Source organism: Mya arenaria, chromosome 13 (genome assembly GCF_026914265.1).
Source record: "Mya arenaria isolate MELC-2E11 chromosome 13, ASM2691426v1".
NCBI classification, from domain to species: domain Eukaryota; kingdom Metazoa; phylum Mollusca; class Bivalvia; order Myida; family Myidae; genus Mya; species Mya arenaria.
In genome coordinates this window covers 14,180,634-14,206,017 of record NC_069134.1, presented here as the reverse complement: position 1 = coordinate 14,206,017, position 25,384 = coordinate 14,180,634, and the positions used below count along the sequence as shown (strand labels likewise).

Here is a 25,384-nt window from a genome sequence, read left to right as displayed (position 1 = left end):
AAATTCTTAATGTATTTAAGATGGTCGAGTGACGATCTACGACCCAAGTCAACACATTCTTAGTGTATTTAAGATGGTCCAGCGATGATCTACGACCTAAGTTAACAGAGTCTTAGTGTATTTAATATGGTCGAGCTACGACCTACGACATGGTAAACCAATTCTTTAGGTATAAAAGATGGTCGAGCTACGATCAACCACCCAAGGCAACCATTTATTAATATATTTTACATGATCGAGCTGCGATCAACGACCAGGATGATTAAATTATTCATGTATTGTTGACGGTCGAATTACGATATACGACCCAGATCAAAAATTTTCAGATCAACAATTTTTTAATGTAATTAAGAATAATTCAAAAGAATCTTGCATGTTCAAATACAGATTCACTTAAATCATGAACAAAATGTACTTAGAAATCTCGCCCAGTACTTAATTTAAATCCATTTCAAATCAATACACAATGGCGATTTGAATATTTTACAGGATTTAAATATTTTATACAACCAATCTACACCATTGTTTTGCCAGATAGAAAGTAAACATAGCGTCGTGCTCAAACAAACTGCGTCAGAGCTCAAAAGCGCGTAAATCTATTTGATTTTCAATTACTGAAATAACTGAGCAATACCTCATTTTGTGGTGTTTATTTCATAAGCGACGACGTAAAAATGAAGTGATAATGTTAGATAAATAATGCCTTAGAATTATGCGGTAACAGTGATAAGCCATGTTTGAGAGTTACGCGTTTCTGGATGAAAATGGGGAGGATTACAGGGATACAGAGGTGGTGATATATAAGTGTTTACATGGACTGTTTCCCTGCTTCCCTATATCTTTCTCTACTTGTTTATTTGTCGTTTTTTGTTTTCTTTTTCGGTTTGTCATTTTCTTCTCTTTCAAGCCTGTCTATTTGATTTATATTCTCATCTTAAATATTTTGTTGTTGCTTCGTTCTAGTCTAAACTCTAGACGTGTTAATTTCACCTATTTAATGCTATCGTACCTCTTATTGACTGTTTTCATTGTGAATTTTGATATCTTCGTTAATCCCACTGTTTTAAAGGCAGCGTCGTATACTGTTCCGTGTTCGATATCCAGTCAGTAATGTTTTAGAGGTATGCATTTCTGGACGACATTGTATAGCGATACTGATGTTGTGTTATTTTCTGAACCTGAAACAAGTGATTTCTTTGGACGACAGTGCTCATCCCTAAAATTCCCATTGTATTAATAAGCTTTGTCCTGACGTCAGGCCGATTCGTTTGTACATTGCTGTTAAAGACCATCGCCGTTTTTTTTTTTATATTCGTTTTGTTATTTATGTGTTTTCCTTGTCTTCCTCATGTATGTTTCTGGATATTTTAAAGCTGCACTCTCACAGTAATACCCTTTTTACAACTTTTTTATTTTTTGTCTTGGAAAGAGCAAATTTTTGCGTATATATCTGCAAAACAATGATATAAGATCGCTGAATAATCAGATCGTAGATTTTCATATTTCCGTTCGAAAATTAATATTTTATGACTTAAACCGTTACTAACGGTTTAAGAAAAATGCATAAAACATCAATTTTTGAACTTAAATATAATAATCTGCGATCTATTTTTTTGTCAGCAGTCTTATATAACTTGTTTCCATGGATTTTCGCAAAAAGTGGCTCGTTCCAAGACACAAAATAAAAAAGTTGTCAAAACGTTCAATCTGTGAGAGTGCAGCTTTAAGTGCTTTTTTAAAAAATATTTTTCGCATAATACTTATCTCCTTGCAGGATTTGATGTTAAATAGTATTTGTTTAATATTAAATGTACATGTTGTGACGCTCTGCTCTTTTCTAGTAAAATATCACTTGTGTAACTAGGAACGAACCGTAAGCAACGTAAAAGTGCCATAAAATGGAATTATGGCTACATGTGTCTGAATCACCCATATACAACATATCGTGTTTCTTAATTTTTTTGAAAATACAAAAAATGGTACCAGGTCGCCGCATGAACGTATTGGAATAATTCCTAACAGCAGTTCAAGATAAAATAATATTTTCCGAGGCATTTCATTCGATTATAAGGCAATGGCTGGCGAGACAATGAAATGGAATTTCCGGTGATAAATGATAGAATCAGGTTGTAATGTTCACAGGGGCACCCAGACCTTTCCGTGACATGTAACCAAGCCATTTTATCGCCTCTATGGCAATTACCATTACAGTGGGGAGATGGTTGTGCACTAAATAGTTATTACGTTGTCATCAACAGGAGAGGAGATGTCCAGGAATCGGCATGTAATGTGATCTTCACATGCGATTACAAGTTAGATTCCAGCAAGCATTTGCCTCCAGTAATTGATCACTGTTTACTAACAAAATGTATTTCTCGCTTTATGATAGGGTAGTACTCTTTCAAACAACAAACTTTGTCTTACACTCTCATCAAACCCAGAAAACACATGCAATGTTCATTAACAGATCACTTATTCATAGTTCTCCGTTTTATATAAGAGCATTATTACCGGAATGAATAACTGTAAGGACAATCGTATAGTTGATGGTTTCAGCCGAGAAGAAGTTGTTTATACTACATTTATATGATTTATGAAATATCACATAACATTTTTTTTTAATTTAATGTTACAAACTACATCAAAGCCATGTAAGGTTTTTATGATAAATCTATATCATCAAAACTGGATACTATACTTTCATGGCACTTTGGTGACCTCGTTGATGGTCAATGCAAATGGAATAACTCTTTCGACAAGATGTTCAGTTATAACTTTATATACCATTTTGTATTATCTTCTTTCTAAATAGCATGATTGCGTTGATCTTTGTACATGCCATCTTATTAATTGACATTATAAGACTATAGTTAATAAAAATGGGCTGGCTCCAGCATAAAGAAAACTGACCATAGCTTTATCATATTGTTTTGAAGCTTATACTTAACAAATGAGTAAATATCTTGTTCCTGGTGGCGTTATAATTATGGCACTTTCAGGACAATGGCCAAGTTAAAGACTCAATCCTTTTCACATACATATTTTTGTTTTGTCAAACACTTTATCATTAGTGTTGCCGTTACTTCAGGACAATGGGATGACCCCGTTGATGATCGCGGCCAAGGAAAACAAGCTGGTCATCGTAGAACGCCTGCTCGAGCTGGGCGTCAACGTCAACGACAGGGCAAAGGTATTGATGGTGGAGCATTGCGCTCAGCAAGGCTAGAAACTGCTATAACGAAGCAAACGGACCAGAAAACAAACAACTATTTAAGACTTATACAGGGCGCATCGTCCTTTTAACCACACGCATTAATAAAAAAGATTAATGCTCAGATGATATTATAACATATCAATTATGTAGCTATGTATTACAGGTAGGAGGAAATGAGTGTTATTAAGCGGGGTTTATTCATTTACCCAGCCATATACATCCGTAGAATTTGCATAAGACTCCCGCAACGTTCCCACTTTGAACAGAAGCAGTCACTGTGGGAAATTGGTAAATGTTCAAGAAACAAATTGATGAAGTATTACACCATTATAATTATAATGTTCATTTCCAGGACGGACGAACGGCTCTACATTATGCTGCGGCTTATGCAAAAGACGACATTGTCAAAGTTCTCCTAAATAAGAAAGCTGACACAACTATTACAGGAGGGGTAGGAAATGATATAAACAAGGCTTTATCGAGGGCACCAACTTGTTCTTTTGTCTGATCTTTTAAATAAACAAATAGCAGAGGGGAAGAGTACTTTATATACAATCAGTTTCAATTTGCAAACAAGTTTAAGACAAAGGAATTTGTGTTTACGATATCTAGCTGCAAGAATTATTTGTGTTAAATACAAAAAAGTACATGTAAAGGAAACAACAACAAAATTATCAGTGCAATAATCGGCTATAATCGATTAAATATTGTGCATAGCCTTTGTAAAGAGTCACTTGATAGTTTGAAATACTTACTTTATCATCACTTCGTTTCCAACAGCCTAAAGATGAGCTGGCCCTTCACCAAGCCTGCGCTCGGACGAGCGGAGCCGTGCCGGTGGTTCAACTTCTCGTCAGGGCGCCCGGCAAAGATCAAAGACTCGTTACAGATAAGGTAGAGTGCCGTTACGAATAAAAACAGCGTCATCGCACTCGACATCGTGTTTATTAGGCACAGGAATCAGATGTCCCAGTGATTATTGGTCTTTTAGAGCTTTGCATCAAAGGCAATGAGTTTATGGTTGGACAATTTGATGAGGTCAAAAGGGAATCGAACAAAACATTGTTTCATCATGACAGTTTGCAACTCAGTATAATTATATAAGAACTGCTGTATCTATAAGTTAACTCCTTCGCACAATCTCGACAACGAGACAACAATGACATAAATTTTAAATACGTTAGATTTGCAATGGCCTGACTCAGACATTTTCTATACATCCGTTGGTATACATAACATTATTAAGGGTTAAGGGGCTCCCTTTGATAAAATAAGTAGTTGAAATTACGGCATATTTTAGCTAACTGCAGATGTCATTCAAATTCAAGTAGTTTCATTTTCGATGAGACGGTCCCTCTGCAGTTTTATACTATTGATTTATATGGTTATTATCTGTATTCCAAGCTTGGAGCGGCGGCCCTGTTTCTTGCGGCGGAAGTGGGGAACTTGGCGGTGTGTCGAGAGCTTCTGGCCTCAAACCCGGAGCAGCAACTAGCCATGAAGAGAAAAGTTCGTGATCAAGACGATAAACATATCAAACATCAATACATCTAAAAACGAATTCATAAATTAAATTCACGTTCTATAAAGAACATGTTCGTTTTAATATTTGAAATACATATGAAATACAAACTAGAATAGTTGTTAGCCAAATAATTTTGGCCGAGTTTTCGCTCATATACATGGATGAAAAGGTGTTATGAATGTAAGCTTTGTGTATATAAATATGAATCCATAAACGAAAATGCAACAATAGTCGAGAAGAAATTAACGGCTATATTTGCTCATGTTTATCGTGGAGAAAGAACCAGCGATTATTGCCATATGTATACTCAGCAATTCAATAAAGACGAAAAGATCAACCATGATATCAAAAACTTGTCAGAACATTGGTTGGGTTAGCAAAACTACTTCTGTATTCAATTTACTTTTATATTTCGGATACCAGGACAACGGGGACACAGCCCTGCACGTGGCATGTCGTCGGCGGGATATGGAACTCGCGAGGCTGATCGTTGAATCAGGGGCCAACGTTGACCTAAAAAATGTAAGTCAAGCGCACATTTCAGACATAAAGAAAGCAACTAAACATAGCTAAGCTGACAATTTCGTGTTTATGTCCATACATTTCTTTCATGCTCTAGGCGATTTGTTTTTATAGAATCCGGAGGCAAGTGTACCATTGTGGTTGCACATATCAACGAGATCTCAGCGATTGGAAGGACAATATCATACATTTGTGTCGAATCTATGCATAATCAATGTTCATATAAACGTCATTTTCCACGTGTCTTTCTGCCAGTTCACCTATAAAGGTGTGCTCAACCCCACATTCTGTTTGGTCACTCAATGCGGTACCAGTGTACACTGAACACATGTTTGTACAAACTCCCGGTATCCACAGGGATCATATCCTGTAATTCAGAGGTTAAGTGCTTTCTTTTGTTTCCTTGCAATAAATCTTTAGACGCATGCCGATAAAATATCTTGGAACATATTAATATGACATTAGTATTTGTCACTGTCATGGTTTCATTATCAGAACGGAACGTTTATATGGGGCATAATCTGTTGTAATGTAGCCGTTGATAAGCTATTTTTGATTTGTTATGGAATCTCAAATCAATAAAGCGTATTGATATGTTACTAAAATAGGAGAGTCAGAAAGCTTTTTTTAAGAACGGCCCAAAATGAGATCATTAAAATACGTAAAACCGTAATTGCTTTGACACTGATGGCCAGATTTATTGACGGTGTCAAACTTTCCATGCACTGTCCTATTGTGTATATACAATCAACTTGTATCTACTTCTGCCTCACCTGTTCATATCAACAGAACATGCTCGCATTGAACGATTTAATCAACATGGACTGACATAAATAACAACAATTTACGTATGCTTTATTTTTTAATGTTTCTATCACATAACCAAAGATTATGGCCGCTCTTATAAGATTATAATGGCCCAGTGTATAAGACGTGAACCCAGACCCGAGTGTAGGGTGATTTGCGGAAACAGGTTTACCGAGTTCCGTAGAAAACCCTGCGCGAGGGTTGCGATGAACCCATCTTACACTATCGTAATAATTTGTAGTTGTCATAGATATGCGTGCAATGATTCAGATAATGTTAATAGTCAAATCGCCCTTTATATAGTTATGAGGTGAGTGCAGCTTTAATTTTTGAATGGAGCGTGAAAACTTTTTTATGGTGCTATTTGAAGTGAGAAATAAATAATTAGGATTCTTAATATTGTCAAAAGACAAGGCTTCCAACGAGGGAGGTAATTGTGTGATGACAATAAAAAAGGAGTTCCATACGGGTAATTGTTTTATCTTTGCTCGTGGGCAAGATAAGAATTCTAGCATGGTCAAATGTTTGGATGTACTTATCTGAGGTGGGAGAGAAGAGTTTCCAGCATGGTCAATGTTTTGGATCGACTTTCCTCCCATCTCAGATACAAAAATATGACCATGCTATAATATAAGTATTTTCCATGGCCGAGAGTGTAAGATAGGTTCATCCCAACCCGTAGGGTATTTTGCGGAAACGAGGTTTACCGAGTTTCATGCAAAATACCCTGCGCTAGGGTTGTGATGAACTTTTCTCCCACCTCAGATAAGTAGATCCAATAATTTTACCATGCTAGATAATCTTATCTTGCCCACGGGCGAAGATAAAATGCCCGTATGGAACTCTTTTTAATGCTCACCTCCCTTGTTGAAGACTGTCGTTAGTAGCAACAAGGAAATCTTGTCTTATGGTAATATTTAGAACGCTAATTAATTATTTCTCGCTTCAAATGTCACCATTAAACAGTTTTCACGCACCATTCAAGAAATAATGCTTCATTTTCCTTAGAACTATTTAAAAAGACCGATTTGACTATTAACATTAACTGGATCACTGCGCGCATATCCATGACAACCACGTGCTATCGTTTATCAATACGCAATTATTTTTACTAAGCACAAAAGAGTTCCAGCAAAAAATACATTTTAACTTAATTTTGTTTAACTGGGGTGAGAGAAAAAGCATCTACCATAGCCGCTCGTGTAAGATAGGTTCATCCCGACCCTCGCGCAGGGTGTTTTGCGGAAAATCGGTAAACCCCGTTTCCGCAAAACACCCTACGCTCGGGTCGGAATGAACATCTTACACTCTCGGCCATGGAAGATACTTATAATCTTACACGAGCGGCTATGGTAGATGCTATTTCTCCCACCTCAGATAAACAAAATTAAGTAAAAAAATATTTTTGCTGGAACTCGTAGTGAAAAAAATGCGTATGGGTATGTGATAATTCGTGGTTGTCATGGATATGCGGGCAGTGATTCAGATTGATAGTCAAATCGGTCTTTAAATAGTTCTAAGGAGACTGAAGCATAATTTCTTGAATGGGGCGTGATTTTTTTTTGAAGCGAGAAATAATTAATTAGCATTCTAAATATTGCCACAAGACAAGGTTTCTATGATGCTAACAGACGACAGTCTTCAACAAGGGAGGTAATTACAATGTGGTGACAATACAAAAGGAGTTACATACAGGAACTTTAGTATCTTTGCCAGTGGGCAAGATAAGAAATTCTAGCATGGTTACATTTTTGGATCTACTTATCTGAGGTGGGAGAAAGGTTACTCCTAACCCTCTCGCAGTGTGTTTTGCGGAAACTCGGTAAACCTCGTTTCCGCAAAAAAAACCTACGCTCGGGTTTGGATGAACCCATCTTACACTCTCGGCCATGGAAGAAACTTATAATCTGAGGTGTGAGAATATAAGTATCTTCCATGGCTGAAAGTGCAAGGTTTCTATGATGCTACAGACGACTGTCTTCAACAAGGGAAGTTATTATTACAATGTGGTCACCATTAAAAAGGAGTTCCATACGGGCATTTTATCTTCGCCCGTGGTCAAGATAGGAATTTCTAGCATGGTTAAATTATTGGATCTACTTATCTGAGGTGGAGAAAAGCATTTCCAGCATGGTCAATATTTTAGATCTACATTTCTTCCACCTCAGATAATCATTCTATTCCCTAGATGGACGGACAGTCCTCTATGCAATTATCCGCCTTCGAGTGTTGTAATACAATAAACTCATGTATACTCGTTCCATGCCACAGAACGATGATCAGTTCCCTCTACACATAACCCCCTTCGAGGGTAACAAAGCCATCAACTCATAAATAACCGATCCATTCACCAGAACGATGATCAGTCCTCTCTACACATGTCTGCTTTCGAGGGTAACAAAGCCATGAACTCATAAATAACCGTTCTATTCACCAGAACGATGGTCAGTCCTCTCTACACATGTCTGCCTTCGAGGGTAACAAAGCCATGAACTCATAAATAACTGTTAAATACATAAGAACGATGGTCAGTCCTCTCTACACATAAACCCCTTCGAGGGTAACAAAGCCATGAACTCATAAATAACCATTATACACCAGAACGATGGTCAGTCCTCTCTACACATGTCTGCCTTCGAGGGTAACAAAGCCATGAACTCATAAATAACCGTTAAATACACAAGAACGATGGTCAGTCCTCTCTACACATGTCTGCCTTCGAGGGTAACAAAGCCATGAACTCATAAATAACCGTTATATACACCAGAACGATGGTCAGTCCTCTGTACACATGTCTGCCTTCGAGGGTAACAAAGCCATGAACTCATAAATAACCGTTATATACACAAGAACGATGGTCAGTCCTCTCTACACATGTCTGCCTTCGAGGGTAACAAAGCCATGAACTCATAAATAACCGTTATATACACCAGAACGATGGTCAGTCCTCTCTACACATATCCCCCTTCGGGGGTGACAAAGCTGTAATCTAATACATATAACGGTTATATTCACCAGAATGATGGTCAGTCCCCACTACACATATCTGCCTTCGAGGGTGACGAGGCCATGCTGAAATATCTTCTCCTCAACCGAGCCAGCCCCTACCTCGCAGATAAGGTAAAAAACTACAGTGTTTCAGCTTATAATTAATAAAATTCGTACATAACATGGACGTTCTTCTTGGTAGTTTTCATTTAATAAAATCGACATGAAGTAAGGAAGTAGGCTAAATGAAATGAGCTACTGAAGATTGTTATGCTTAAAAACCTTCGGGAAATTCAGGCCAGGTCCAGGTTTCTCGAATATTTACACGTAGTTACTTTGTTTAAACTTTATTTATTTTACAACGATTGTAAAGAAAATTATATGAACTCTCGTTGGCACGATGTTGCGTGAGGGTGTGGTCATGTGTGGGAAAACGTGTTGTATATACAAATGTATAATAGTCATTAGGATTTTACAATACATACGAAAATATGTTTGAATATACCACATGTACCAATGTGACTTTATTGTAACACAACTACTTGTAAAAAATAGCGATGTATATTCATAAGAGTTTTGAAGTAAGCAACGCAACATTTTATATTTAGCTATTTTTACATATGAATATGTGTATGTATATGTATGTGTGTCTACATATGTGTATGTGTGTTTATGTTGATTCATGTAAGGTTATAACCGCGATCTCCTCATGGTGATACTAGTTTAGGTATTGTGTGTTCTCAATAAATGAGTTGTGCAGTTATAATCAATTGTATAATTAGTTAATTATACGTAATAGAGCGTTGTATTTGTCAAACGGTAACTTATTATATGTGTCCTAATGTGGGCTCAGAGGGGACGGAAGTCTTGCGTTTAGCAAAAGGGCAAATGCCCACTGGATTTTGTTTTTCAGTAGGTTCATGTAGTTGGTCTATTGATGGCTTGATGTTTGTATTTAAATCTACATCATCGATGTATGTTCATGTGTCTAAAGCCGTTATTTATAGTAAACAGGAGGGCCAAGATGTCCCTATATTGCTGGACAAAGGGTTCTAAAGTTATTGATCGTACAACATACTGGACGCCGCCAGCCAAAACAATCGTCCATAAATTTTTTTCCAAACACTGATAGTGGTGAATGGCTTGAGCGATGATACATCGATTGGATATTCAAATTGATTCAGATGAATGATAGCATGATACTAACCACCACCACCACCACCACCACCAACACCACCACCACCTTTAAGATAAAATTATTTAAGGGTCAAGTTATAAATGTTAATGACATCATCAATATTAATTGAATCGGTGTATTCCATAAGTTTGAAATGTTATATTGTAAACTGGTAAGCAGACAGAAACGGACAGCATAGAAAGATGTGGTATTCAGATTCAACCGTACATGTGTACTACTGAGTTATTCTATTAGTTATAACTTGAATTTCAAGAGAATGTGAGAACAATGGTAGTGTAGATAATATTGTTTCCATTCTGAACAATTTATTTACATATTCGACCAAGAATCCGTAGCAATACTATTTGGACGCATGTGAGTTTGGTTAGTGGTCACCAAGCCGGACAAGTGGGTTTTCTCCAGGTGCTCCGGTTTCTCCCACAACACAAGACCACACTCTCGCGCAACATCGTGTCAACGAGAGTGACTTAGTATAAGCTATTATAGCTTTCTTCACAATCGCTGTAAACTAATACAATCTGGAAATAAGAATCATTAAAATGTTCACATAAACATTAGTCTTACATACGCAAGGACGGTGAATTTTTAAACTTGCAAAAACACGTAGCAGTGCAGAGGAAAATGCCTCCGGTCACTAAAGAATTATGAACGCCAATATATGTTTGCAAAATCTGATGAAAATATGGATAATGATAAAGGACATATGCTCGTCCATTTAACATAGAATACTATTGGGTATGTTTCGTCCATTTAGCTAATTTCACTGCAAGCGCAGTGCAGATGAAAATCGCATTGAATTAATTATGTATTGTATATTATAATTCCCTTCCATTTAGTATGTTATTTATATAATTAGTATGCAATACAGTTTCAATGAGTTTAAACCCAGCATTGCCAGGAGCCAGGAGTTTTCCAGTTTATGGGAGTTTCCCATTCATATCCGTGTTTTAGAAGTGTGTTAACTTTTCATAAATGCAAACTATTACACATCGTTACTTCTGAATAAACATAAACTTATTTTGTAAATAAAACATTACTTCTGGTATATTTTACAAACTGATTCTATACCGATCCGGTACTTTTGATTACAAATGTCCTGAGCTAAAGGTCAAGCCTAACAACAACTCTTACAATATTTAAATTAGATTTATATACATTGTCACAAAAGAGCACATTGTTCCTGTGAGGAAGTTCATGAAGTTTGATGTTGATATATTCAATGTTTGTAAAACAATAAACTATTCATAACAAAGATAAATCAAGCAATAAAAGAGTCATCTATAAAGGATTACTGTGAAAATATTTTAAAATTGGGCCATTTGTTTTTTAAGAGTAGATTTTCAAAATTTTCTTTAGACATATAGTGGTTACTAAAGCCCCGCCTCTGGCAACCTTGTTTTATGAACCAACAGGGCGTGAAGGTAATCCTAAGGAACACTTCTGTGAAATTATTTTGAAATTGGGTCAATAGTTTTTTTAGAGTAGATATTCAAAGTTTTTCATAAAGACACAACTGGTAAAGAAATCCCGCTCCCTGGTGGCCATGTTTTTTTACGAATCAACATGGGCTGAAGGAATTGATAAAGGGTCACAGAAAAAACCTTTCTGTGAAGTTATTTTAAAATCAGGCCATCAAATTCTGAGGCGATGATTTTCAAAGACTTTCATGTAGACATATATTAAAACGTAGCCCCGTCTATTGCTGGCCATGTCTTTTTACGAATCAACATGGGTGAAGGAATTTGACACAGGGTTACCTAAGGAGCATTGATGTGCTATTTAGTTGAAATCAGGCCAGCGGTTTCTGGGAAGAAGAGTTTCAGAGCGCTTTTTTAGTTCTGCATGAAACAACTATTATTGAATGAATCTGGTAGAGGGCCAATCAAAAAACATTCATGTGAAGTTTGGGTTGAAATTGTTCTAGTGGTTTAGGAGGAGAAGTTGTTTGAAGGAAAATGTTGACGACGGACGACGGACAATCACCCTAACACAATAGCTCACGCTGAGCACTTTGTGCTCAAGTGAACTAAAAACTATGAAACTATAAAACGGTATATTGTAGGGTAATGAAATCAACTAAGTTTTAGGTCTTTCATATACATATAAAAATACACTCCTGTACTTTACAATTGTTTTTCAACTACTTTACCAAAAATCTACATCAATATAATTTATGGGAACAAATATTCTAACAGAGTAAAACATTTAAAACGTTGAACCATGCTAGGCTGTAAACGGGTCAAATTAGGTGATTACGTTATTGAGAAATTAATAAGTATTTTGCAGAAACTGGGGACTTCCGAACCCAGGAGCCAAAGACTACCACCATATAAAACTGGGCATTATGTAAAATAACAGTATCATAAGCAAGCTTTTTTAGTTTGTAGTGTAATATTAAATTTATTTACACAATCATCACTTTTCATCTTGTACAACAGCTTGAACGGAGTCCGGTACACTTGGCGGCGGAGCGTGGCCATACCCACATCGTCGACATGCTACTGGACAAGTACAAGTCCTCCCTGGCAGCCCGCACCAAGGACGGCAACACACTGATGCATATCGCCTCAACGTTCGGCCATCCAGACACCGCCCTCGCCTTCCTCAAGAAGGGCGTACCGCTTTATATGCCAAACAAGGTAAGAAAATTATTTCTGGAAGAACTGTAACTTTTCCAGCCAATTCATAATCAAAGTATTTTCTGTCATCGAGCTTTTAATGGGAGGCAAATTACAGAAATCAAGAAGTGAAAAACAAAAACAAGAAATAAAGATGTCTACATGTGGGGTATATTTCATTTATACATTAGTATGTTGTGTTTTCACATTGCATTTTGTCTGCCTTATCTGTTGATAACATGCAATAGTTTTGCCATGGCAACGGTATTTGACACAGTGTGACTACTTTTTAAAGTTCGTTCCGCTTAAGTTTACGTTCGTATGACCGTCAGTAACAGATCTTCTGTGAGCAACTCCAAACATTGAAATGGTTAAAAAAAATGTATTATTATTATTTATTTTATTATTATTATTATTTTTTTAGATTTTTGTTATTATTATTAATATAAAGAAATAAGTATTTTTGTGTAATGCTTGGATGAAACTGAAAATGGTGTCCTCAAATACAAATTTAACGTCCATGTTTTAAACTTAAACGACACTCACCATATGTCAACAACTGATCAAATACTAGTATATGATTGTTGGACGTTTGCAAAAACATAAATACAAACAAATGAACGATGTAACAACAAACATGGACTATTAAAAAGGGTGTTACTAAGATGTACTTTTTTGTTATTTGTCATTTATGTACGTGGACTGTTAAAATACAATATCATGTTCGATTTTTTATCGTAGGCCAGACCTTAAAAGTTTGCCAACGTGTGATGTCCGGAGCTCCATGCGGTGTATGATGTATTCCAACAGCACGATGAGGAAATTCATTAGAATACTTAAAGTTGATCTTTGTCGAGAGCTAAAATTTAATGTTCTTGCGCCAATTCAATATAGATTTTCGTCTACAAAATATCTCATTTCAATATCGGACACAATACGAACCATGATGAATATTGCATACAACAAAACAAAGGTCTCTGTGCGCTGAACAGAGCCGATAATAGCTCGTTTGAATAAATGCTGGTTAAAAACAACGTTTTGCTGTTGGGGAAATGAATAAGTTCTGAATCTTTAATTTATTATTTGTTAAACAAAATAGAACTAATCCGTGAAATCCATATTTTGAATCAAAACGAATTGTTCTATAATACCAATTACATGACATAACAATCCGCCATCATCATATAACTTCATTATGCTGGAACGTTTTCAGAGAACGTTGTTAATATGTATGGATAGCTGGGCTATAATGATATTCTTTTATAATAATTTTCAAACAAAGCGCCGTTGACATGACTGTTATAAACAAAATCTTCGGAAATAAATACATATAAAAGCGTGACATGTAAAGTAATGGTATCATAACGTACCGAAAAATTTACGGATACTGTTTCTGGATTACATATTTTAGTTTGTATAAAAACACACAAAACATTTTAATTATCTCGTGATGGAGGTGAATCTGAAGCCGTGTTGTGGTTTTGTATATTCCCAGTCGGGCGCTCTATGCCTCCACGCGGCTGCCATGAAGGGCCACACTTCCGTGGTCAAGGCGCTGCTTATAAAGGGAACACCAGTGGACTCCAGGACCAAGGTTTGTGAACATCTGTATCTTTATTGAGAGCAGTTTAGTAGCTTATTCGTTTCGTATCCTTCAATGCAGGATTTCATTTGTAAAGATAAAATGTCATTATACTCCAAATAAAAAAATGTCAATATGTCTTCTGGTTACTTATATGCATACAGTCTTTGTATATCTCCAGCTGTTGCTAAGAAAAACACAACCATTTAATTGTACATCAGATTATAACAAAGATGTGCAACATGTAAAAAGTATCCTTGGACAATTCATCTGCTTTTCTCCTTCCAGGACCGATACACGGCACTTCACCTTGCGGTAGAGTTTTGCAAACCCCAGTGTGTCCAGCTGTTGCTTGGCTACGGAGCTCAAGTCGAGGCCAAGGGAGGCAAGGTACAAGCCAGTCCACTTTTGAAAATGAAAATTAAACAACATGTAATATATTTAAAAGTGTAATAATTTGTAACACGTTTTCTTAAAGTTCGAGGCTCTTCTGAAAAACAGATCGTAAGTTTCGCGGCAACTGCTGTGCTCAGACATTGCGTTTAGTTGGACGATGAAAAAGCCCAAAATGCAGCGGCTGTAGGTGTGTCATAACTATTTACAGTCACAGGAGACGTGCTTACACATTGCTGCTAGGACCAAGGAAGGGGAGAAATGTGCCGAGATGTTACTGAAGAGTGGCGCCGACGTAAACGCTACTCAAGAGGTGCGGGGTTTTACATTATGGTTAATGTTTTCGAATAGAGAAAATAAATACCATTTTAATATGAAGGCTTTTTCTACGAAACCGAACGCATTCTATATAGCGATATATAGGCAAGGTATGGGGACATAATGCTCATAGTAGCTTGAAAACAAAATCATTCTAGGTAAACGTTTTCACAGAAACATGTAATGGCAGTTATAATTAAATAACAGTTTAGTTGAACTCAATACAGTTATGCACCGTAATAGTTTTCGAACAATCCGTCTTCTTTCCAGAACGGTGAGACGGCCCTCCATATATCGGCTCGCAGTGGCCAGCTCCATATGATAACCGCTCTCATGGAGGACGGCGCCGACCCGACCGCTTTCTCCAAGGCAGGTTTTATATATAAAATAACATGAGTGTTTTTTTCTAAGAAGGTATTACGGAAGTTTTTCGACAAGAACTTTTAATGCCAATCAGGTATGTATGTCATCTTAGTTTATATAACAATTAAAGCTGCACTATCACAGATTTACATTTTTTTATTTTTTTTTGTCTTGAAATGAGCATTTGTTTGCGTAAATATCTGCAAACCAGTGATATAAGACTGCTGACAAAAAAAATCAGATCGCAGAATGTCATATTTAAGTTCAAAATTGATGTTACTTATATCACTGGTTTGCAGATAGTTACGCAAAAAATTGCTCATTCAAGAACAAAAAATAAAAAAGTTGTCAAAACGGTAAATCTGTGAGAGTGCAGCCTAAAGGTAAATCAATGTGCGATATCTAACGAATGTGGTCAAAGTAAAATGGCTGTTTTATTAAACAACGCTCATATTGCGGATGGAAATCAAATATTCATTACTACATTACTTTCATATCTCAATATATCATTTTCAAACTGGTTGTAATCAATACTTAGTTATTATGAAATAATCAATAGCATAAATGAGTCTGTCCAAATGATCCATTTATTGTTCAGGCTGGCGAAACGCCGTTGCACGTGGCTGTACGACACTGCCATCTTGAGGTTGCCAGGGCAGTACTCCAGTACGTCAGGACGAACAAGTCTAAGATAGACGCCTACATGCTGGTCAACCAACCCAATTATGTAAGTGCAAGAAAATGTGATAAGGAACTGCTTGTTCTTAAACGTTGATAATGACCCTCATTTACATTGTAATATCAACGAGTACATTGTGTTTAAATCACACAGTTTAAACATATAGGACTGAAAAGTCGCATGCCATAGGTCTTCAAGGGTGCATATCGCCTTAGAGGGTACATATGGTCAAAGGCCTTGAATAGTGCATATAGTCATAGGCCTTGTTGGTACATATCGCAATAGGCCTTAAAGTGTGCATATCGCAGTAGGCCTAAAATGGTGCTTTTCACTATAGGCATTGAAGGGTACATATCGCGATAGATATTAGTTGGTATATATCGCCATATGCATTGAATGATGAATATCGCCTTAGGCCTTGAATGGTACATATCAATTGAGTGGTGCATATAGCCATAGGCCATATAGTTATAGGTCTTTATGGGTACATATCGCCATAGGCATTGAAGTGTGCATATTGTCATAGGTCTTGATATATGCATATCGCCATATGCTTTGAAGGGTACATATCGCCATATGCATTGAAGTGTGCGTATCGCCATAGACCTTGATGTGTGCATATTGCCATAGGCTTTGAATGGTAAACATCGCCATAGGCATAAGAGTGTGCATATCGCCATAGGTGTTGATGTGTTCATATCACCATATGCCTTAGGTGTGCATATCGCCATATGCCTTTATGTGTGCATATCGCCATATGCCTTTATGTGTGTATATCGCCATAGGCATTGATGTGTGCGTATCACCATTGACATTGATGTGTGCGTATCGCCATAGACATTGATGTGTACATATCGCCATAGGCATTGATGTGTGCGTATCGCCATAGACATTGATGTGTGCATATCGCCCATAGGCATTGATGTGTGCGTGTCGCCATAGACATTGATGTGTGCGTATCGCCATAGGCATTGATGTTTGCATATCATCATAGGCATTAATGTATGCGTATCGCCATAGGCATTGATGCGTGCATATCGCCATAGGCATTGATGTGTGCATATCGTCATAGGCATTGAATGGTGCATTTCACCATATACACTGAAGGATGCATGCCATAGCCATAGGTGTGTGCATATTGCCATAGCGTTGTTGTGTGCATATCGACATAGACATTGGTGTGCGCAAACATTGGTGTGTGCATATCGCCATAGGCATTGGTGTGTACATACCGCCATAGGCATTGGTGTGTACATATCGCCATAGGCATTGGTGTGTGCATACCGCCATAGGCATTGATGTGTGCATACCGCCATAGACATTGGTGTGTGCATATCGCCATAGACATTTGTGTGTGCATATCGCCATAGGCATTGGTGTGTGCATATCGCCATAGGCATTGATGTGTGCATACCGCCATAAACATTGGTGTGTGCATATCGCCATAGGCATTGGTGTGTGCATATCGCCATAGGCATTGGTGTGTACATACCGACATAGGCATTGGTGTGTGCATAACGCCATAGACATTGGAGTGTACATATCGATATAGGCATTGGTATGTACATACCGACATAGGCATTGGTGTGTACATACCGCCATAGACATTGATGTGTGCATATCGCCATAGGCATTGGTGTGTACATACCGCCATAGGCATTGATGTGTGAATATCGCCATAGGCATTGATGTGTGCATATCGCCATAGGCATTTGTGTGTGAATATCGCCATAGGCATTGATGTGTGCATATCGCCATAGGCATTGATGTGTGCATACCGCCATAGGCATTGATGTGTGCATATCGCCATAGACATTGGTGTGAGCATATCGCCATAGGCATTGATGTGTGCATAACGCCATAGACATTGGTGTGTGCATACCGCCATAGGCATTGATGTGTACATATCGCCATAGGCATTGGTGTGAGCATATCGCCATAGGCATTGATGTGTGCATACCGCCATAGACATTGGTGTGAGCATATCGCCATAGGCATTGATGTGAGCATATCGTCATAGACATTGGTGTGAGCATACCGCCATAGGCATTGATGTGCGCATATCGCCATAGACATTGGTGTGAGCATACCGCCATAGGCATTGATGTGTGCATATCGCCATAGACATTGGTGTGTGCATACCGCCATAGGCATTGGTGTGTGCATACTGCCATATGCATTGGTGTGTGCATATCGCCATAGGCATTGGTATGTGCATATTGCCATAGGCATTGCTTTGTGCATTCCGCCATAGGCATTGGTGTATACATATCGCCATAGGCATTCAGGTTTACATATCGCCATAGGCAGTGTTGTGTACATATCGCTATAGGCAATGGTGTGTGCATATCGGCATAGGCATTGTTGTGTACATATCGCCATAGGCATTGGTGTGCACATACCGCTATAGGCATTGGTGTGTGCATATCGCCATATGCATTGGTGTGTGCATACCGCCATAGACATTGGTGTGTGCATATCGGCATAGGCATTGTTGTGTACATATCACCATAGGCATTGATTTGAACATATCGCCATAGGCATTGGTTATTACATATCGCCATAGGCATTGGTGTGTGCATATCGCCATAGGCATTGGTGTGTGCATATCGCCATAGGCATTGGTGTGTGCATACCGTCATAGGCATTGGTGTGTGCATATCGCCATAGGCATTGGTGTGTACATATCGCCATAGGCATTGGTGTGTGCATATCGCCATAGGCATTGGTGTCTGCATATCGCCATAGGCATTGGTGTTAGCATATCGCCATAGGCATTGGTGTGTACATATCGCCATAGGCATTGGTGTGTGCATATCGCCATAGGCATTGGTGTGTGCATACCGCCATAGGCATTGGTGTGTGCATATCGTCATAGGCATTGGTGTGTGCATACCGTCATAGGCATTGGTGTGTGCATATCGCCATAGGCATTGGTGTGTGCATATCGCCATAGCCATTGGTGTGTGCATATCGCCATAGGCATTGGTGTGTGCATATCGCCATAGCAATTGGTGTGTGCATATCGCCATAGACATTGGTGTGTGCATATCGCCATAGGCATTGGTGTGGTGTGCATATCGCCATAGCCATTGGTGTGTGCATATCGACATAGGCATTGGTGTGTGCATATCGCCATAGGCATTGGTGTGGTGTGCATATCGCCATAGCCATTGGTGTGTGCATATCGCCATAGGCATTGGTGTGTGCATACCGCCATAGGCATTGGTGTGTGCATATCGCCATAGGCATTGATGTGTGCATATCGCCATAGGCATTGGTGTGTGCATATCGCCATAGGCATTGGTGTCTACATATTGCCATAGACATTGGTGTGTGGATATCGCCATAGACATTGGTGTGTACATATTGCCATAGACATTGGTGTGTTCATATCGCCATAGACATTGGAATGTACAAATCGCCATAGACATTGATGTGTACATATTGCCATAGACATTGGTGTGTACATATCGCCATAGACATTGGTGTGTACATATCGCCATAGACATTGGTGTGTACATATTGCAATAGACATTGGTGTGTACATATTGCCATAGACATTGGTGTGTTCTTATCGCCATAGGCATTGGTGTGTGCAAATCGCCATAGACATTGGTGTGTGCATATCGCCATATGCATTGGTGTGTACATATTGCCATAGACATTGGTGTGTGCATATCGCCATAGACATTGGTGTGTGCATATCGCCATAGCCATTGATGTGTGCATATCGCCATAGGCATTGGTGTGTGCATGCCGCCATTCGCATTGGTGTGTGCATATCGCCATACGCATTGGTGTGTGCATATCGCCATAGGCATTGATGTGTGCATATCGCCATAGGCATTTGTGTGTGCATATCGCCATAGGCGTTGGTATGTGCATATTGCTATAGGCTTCGAAGGGTTCATATCGCCATAGGCTTTGAAGGGCACATCTCGCCATAAACATTGAAGGACGCATGCGATGAGCCATAAAGGGGGACTATGGCAGAAATGAGCAAGCGTTGCCCGAATATTGAACGGACATTTTATAAACACAGAAATGCATGATTATACTGTGAACTTCGTTTGCGGCTATGAGCGTATTAGTATGATACACGTTTCACATATTCATTTTAACACTGCCAATCTGTACTAAAGTATTGCTATAGATATACATGCCTTTATCTGAATACGTATTGTTAAATTGCCTGGCACAGGAAGGGGAGACAGCTGTACACTACGCGGCGGGTCTGTCCAAGCTCGTGGCACACGACGAGTTTGAGGACACGGATATTATGAAACTCCTGCTGGAATATAATGGGGACACCAACACCCACACTAAAATGGTAAGTTTAACTGACTATTGAGTTGATATTTTGACTTATAGAACACCAAAGTAGGTCATCATTGACTACTGTTCGAATAGAAAAGCATCCCTTACATTCCCACGAAGATAGTGCGTTCACACTATTGAGAAAATCGTACGTAAGGAATGAATTGCGGGCTTGATGTCATTATCGGGGTATGAACGCAATTGGGCTGGTCAAAGTGATTGGAGTCCGAAGTCACAATAGTCACAATAACGCGGGAAAGTATCAGCCGCTTGAAATCACTTTTAAACTTAAAATTCAAACACTTAAGGCAACTATTCATTTAAAAATTAAAAAAATAATACTTTCTAAATTGTTGATTTATATTTTACGGGCCCTGCTAACACAATAAAAACAATAACAGTATTTTTCATGTATATTGTTATGCAATGAATAGCGATCCGAACATATCCGAAGATGTTGCGTTCATCGATTGATGAACGCAATTGCCGAAAGGCAGTTTATTTAAGGAATGGAAGTTGAGGTGTAAATATTAAAATATAAACAGTTCGAATTCATAATTTCCTTTCAACCTGCAACATTAAATTGCTAACCAATGTCGTTTACAGACGTACGAGACGCCGCTTCACTACGCGGCGCGTTCCGGTAATGATGACGTCATGCTGGAGATGGTTAAGCACATTGGACCAAAGAGCATACAGAACGCCGTAAACAGACAGGCCAAGGTCAGACTAAACCCGCCCCTCTTTGAACTGCTGTTGGGGATTGTTGTACAATTTACCTTGTTTTAATTGTTCATAGACATCACAATAGTTTGTTTTTTCTTATTTATACTTCCTTCACATCACCATTACACATAAACGTACACGTTATTAAATAGCTATGGCGTGTTTAACCGTGAGTAATATTGGATAGCTAATATGCATGTATTTCAAATAAATTCCTTTCCATGACGGAATTCACTTTTTCATGTCTGCACTTATTTATCCGGAAATTAAACACGGCCAAGTACAGACATTATACCCTTGATTCACCCTTCCATTTCCCTCCGTGATTTCCCTCCGTGAAAAACCTTTTTATTCATTGACGATGTCGTAAATTTCCAGGTTTTTAATGTCACAATAGTTATTCATCTAGATATATATGACTTTTGCATTGGAACAGAAAGGTTAATTTGCGCAGCTGGTCGCTAGTGAGCAAGGTGAACGGTGTCTGCTAGAAGGGGATCAAGATTATTAATGCTGTAATACTACACATACTTAAATAAGAAATACATTAATATAACAAATGATATTTGCATTATAACAGAACGGTTGGTCACCGCTGCTGGTGGCGAGTGAGCAGGGGCACCTAGAGGTGGTCAAGATTCTTCTCAACTATCACGCCAGGGTAGACGTGTTTGATGAGGTAGGGAGATATTTGAGTAGAGGTTTTGATGAGGTAAGAGATGTTTGGGTAGAGGTGTTTAATGAGGTTTGGAGATGTTTGAGTAGAGGTGTTTAATGATATAGGGAGATGTTAGGGTCGACGTGTTTGATGAGGTGGTAGATAGTTAAGTAGACGTGTTAAATGAGGTCGGAAATGTTTGGGTAGAGGTGTTTGATGAGGTAGGAAGATATTTGGGTAGAGGTTTTTGATGAGGTAGGGAGATGTTTGAGTGCACGTGTTTGATGAGTTAGGGAGATGTTTGAGTAGACGTGTTTGATGAGGAAGGGAGATGTTTGAGTAGACGTGTTTGATGAGGTAGGGAGATGTTTGAGTAGACGTGTTTAATGAGGTGGGGAGATGTTTGAGTAGACGTGTTTGATGAGGAAGGGAGATGTTTGAGTAGACGTGTTTAATGAGGTGGGGAGATGTTTGAGAAGACGTGTTTGATGAGGTAGGGAGATGTTTGAGTAGACGTGTTTGATGAGGTAGGGAGATGTTTGAGTAGACGTGTTTAATGAGGTGGGGAGATGTTTGAGTAGACGTGTTTAATGAGGTAGGGAGATGTTTGAGTAGACGTGTTTAATGAGGTGGGGAGATGTTTGAGAAGACGTGTTTAATGAGGTAGGGAGATGTTTGGGTGGACGTGTTTGATGAGTTAGGGAGTTGTTTGGGTCGACGTGTTTGATGAGGTAGAGAGATGTTTGAGTAGATGTGTTTGATGAGGTAGGAGATGGTTAAGTAGACGTGTTTAATGAGGTAGGGAAATGTTTGGATAGACATGTTTGATGATGAAGGGAGATATTTGGGTAGAGGTGTTTGATGAGTTAGGGAGATGTTTGAGTAGACGTGTTTGATGAGGTAGGGAGATATTTAGGTAGAGGTGTTTGATGAGTTAGGGAGATGTTTGAGTAGACGTGTTTGATGAGTCAGGGAGATGTTTGAGTAGACGTGTTTGATGAGGTAGGGAGATGTCTGAGTAGACGTGTTTAATGAGGTAGGGAGATGTTTAAGAAGACGTGTTAAATGAGGTAGGGAGATGTATTGGTGGACGTGTTTGAAGAGGTAGGGAGATGTTTGAGTGGACGTGTTTGAGAAGGTAGGGAGATGTTTGTTTAGACGTGTTTGATGAGGTAGGGAAATGTTTGAGTAGATGTGTTTGATGAGGTAGGAGATGGTTAAGTGGACGTGTTTAATGAGGTAGGGAGATGTTTAAGAAGACGTGTTAAATGATGTAGGGAGATGTATTGGTGGACGTGTTTGATGAGGTAGGGAGATGTTTGAGTAGACGTGTTTAATGAGGTAGGAGATGTTTAAGAAAACGTGTTAAATGAGGTAGGGAGATGTTTGGGTGGACGTGTTTGATGTGGTAGGGAGATGTTCGAGTGGACGTGTTTGATGAGGTAAGGAAATGTTTGAGTATACGTGTTTGATGAGGTAGGGAGGTGTTTGAGTAGACTTGTTTGATGAGTTAGGGAGATGTTTGAGAAGACGTGTTTGATGAGGTATTGAGGTGTTTTGGTAGACGTGTTTAATGAGGTTTGAGACGTGGGAAGACGTTTCTGATGAGTTAGTAGATTTTTGGATAGACGTGTTAAATGAGGTAGGAGATGTTTGAGTAAACGTGTTTGATGAGGTAGGAGAGGTTGTGGTAGGCGTGTTTGATGAGGTAGGAGATGTTTGAGTAGTCGTGTTTGATGAGGTAGGAGAGGTTGTGGTAGACGTGTTCGATGAGGTAGGATAGGTGTATGTAGACGTGTTTGATGAGGAAGGAGAGGTTGTGGTAGGCGTGTTTGATGAGGTAGGATAGGTTTGGGTAGGCGTGTTTGATGAGGTAGGAGAGGTTTTGGTAGGCGTGTTTGATGAGGTAGGATAGGTTTGGGTAGACGGTTTGATGAGGTAGGAGAGGTTGTGGTAGGCGTGTTTGATGAGGTAGGATAGGTTTGGGTAGACGTGTTTGATGAGGTAGGAGAGGTTTTGGTAGGCGTGTTTGATGAGGTAAGATAGGTTTGGGTAAACGTGTTTTATGAGAAAGGAGAGGTATGGGTAGACGTGTTTGATGAGGTAGGATAGTTTTGGGTAGACGTGTTTGATGAGCTAGGAGAGGTTGGGTAGACGTGTTGGATGAGCTAGGAGAGGGTGGGTAGACGTGTTGGATGAGGTAGAGATGTTAAAGTAGACATGTTTGATGAGGTAGGAGAGGTTGGGGTAGAGTTTTTGATAAGGTAGGAGAGTTACGGGTAGACGTGTTTTATGAGGTAGGAGAGGTTTGTGTACACGTGTTATATGAGGTAGGAGAGTTTTGGGTAGTCGTGTTTGATGAGGTAGGAGAGGTTTGGGTACACGTGTTATATGAGGTAGGAGAGGTTTGGGTACACGTGTTATATGAGGTAGGAGAGGTTTGGGTAGTCGTGTTTGATGAGGTAGGAGAGGTTTGGGTAGACGTGTTATATGAGGTAGGATAGGTTTGGGTAGTCGTGTTTGATCAGGTAGGAGAGGTTTGGGTACACGTGTTATATGAGGTAGGAGAGGTTTGGGTACACGTGATATATAAGGTAGGAAATGTTTGGGTAGTCGTGTTTGATGAGGTAGGAGAGGTTTTGGTCGAAGTGTTTGATCAGGTAGGAGAGGTTGGGGTAGACGATTTTGATAAGGTAGGAGAGTTACTGGTACACTTGTTATATGAGGTAGGAGAGGTTTGGGTACACGTGTTTTATGAGGTAGGAGAGGTTTGGGTAGTTGTGTTTGATGAGGTAGGAGAGGTTTTGGTCGAAGTGTTTGATCAGGTAGGGTCAGTATTAGTTGAGATCAGGAATAAAAACAATCAGTATACCGGTACGATGACATTGTAGCACTAACCATTGGTGAGAACAACAGTCTTTGTCATACTGCGACTGCTATTAAATTAGTTTGTATGTTAAGGTGCTGTTGGAATAATTATGTCTTCTCTTTAATTAATGTAATGTGAAGCCTTCAAAAAGACTGTCATTAAGTGAAAGAGCCATATTCAGCCATCAGTAATTAACTCTATAAATTATCAGTGACAAAATAAACTCGAAACCCAGAGTATATGTACATTTCTTACGAGAGTATAAGAGTCACCTTACTGCTCTCAGGCTCACGGGAAGGCAGCCCTGCATCTGGCGGCGGAGAATGGCCACGACAAAGTTGCGGACATCCTGCTGTGGCGGAAGGCATACGTAAACGCCAAGTCCAAGTCCGGCATCACCCCGCTCCATCTGGCCGCGCAGAACGGATATAACACGCTTGTCCGGCTCCTAATAGAGACCCATAAGGCCAGCATTGACGCTCTCTCACTGGTAGGCAATATTGTTCAGTCAATCGAATTAAATCATATTTATTTTGTCTTTAACAGCTGAGAATCATTTTTGTAATCAATTGCCGATAACGTGTTTAAAATCTTAACTAGAAAA

General features: G+C 38.9%; 1 protein-coding gene across 1 annotated transcript in view; it reads left to right on the top strand.

The window, feature by feature from the left end:
* Positions 1-25,384, top strand: part of LOC128215050 (serine/threonine-protein phosphatase 6 regulatory ankyrin repeat subunit B-like) — a 56,006-nt gene that overhangs the window by 21,113 nt on the left and 9,509 nt on the right. Inside the window, exons 2-17 of the mRNA XM_052921780.1 lie at positions 3,089-3,190; positions 3,567-3,665; positions 3,995-4,108; positions 4,619-4,723; positions 5,163-5,261; positions 9,087-9,188; positions 12,693-12,893; positions 14,368-14,466; positions 14,743-14,844; positions 15,059-15,160; positions 15,436-15,534; positions 16,127-16,255; positions 20,412-20,540; positions 21,134-21,250; positions 21,834-21,932; positions 25,067-25,270. Coding sequence (XP_052777740.1) covers positions 3,089-3,190; positions 3,567-3,665; positions 3,995-4,108; positions 4,619-4,723; positions 5,163-5,261; positions 9,087-9,188; positions 12,693-12,893; positions 14,368-14,466; positions 14,743-14,844; positions 15,059-15,160; positions 15,436-15,534; positions 16,127-16,255; positions 20,412-20,540; positions 21,134-21,250; positions 21,834-21,932; positions 25,067-25,270 — 1,902 coding nt within the window. The remainder of the gene's footprint in view (positions 1-3,088; positions 3,191-3,566; positions 3,666-3,994; positions 4,109-4,618; positions 4,724-5,162; positions 5,262-9,086; positions 9,189-12,692; positions 12,894-14,367; positions 14,467-14,742; positions 14,845-15,058; positions 15,161-15,435; positions 15,535-16,126; positions 16,256-20,411; positions 20,541-21,133; positions 21,251-21,833; positions 21,933-25,066; positions 25,271-25,384) is intronic.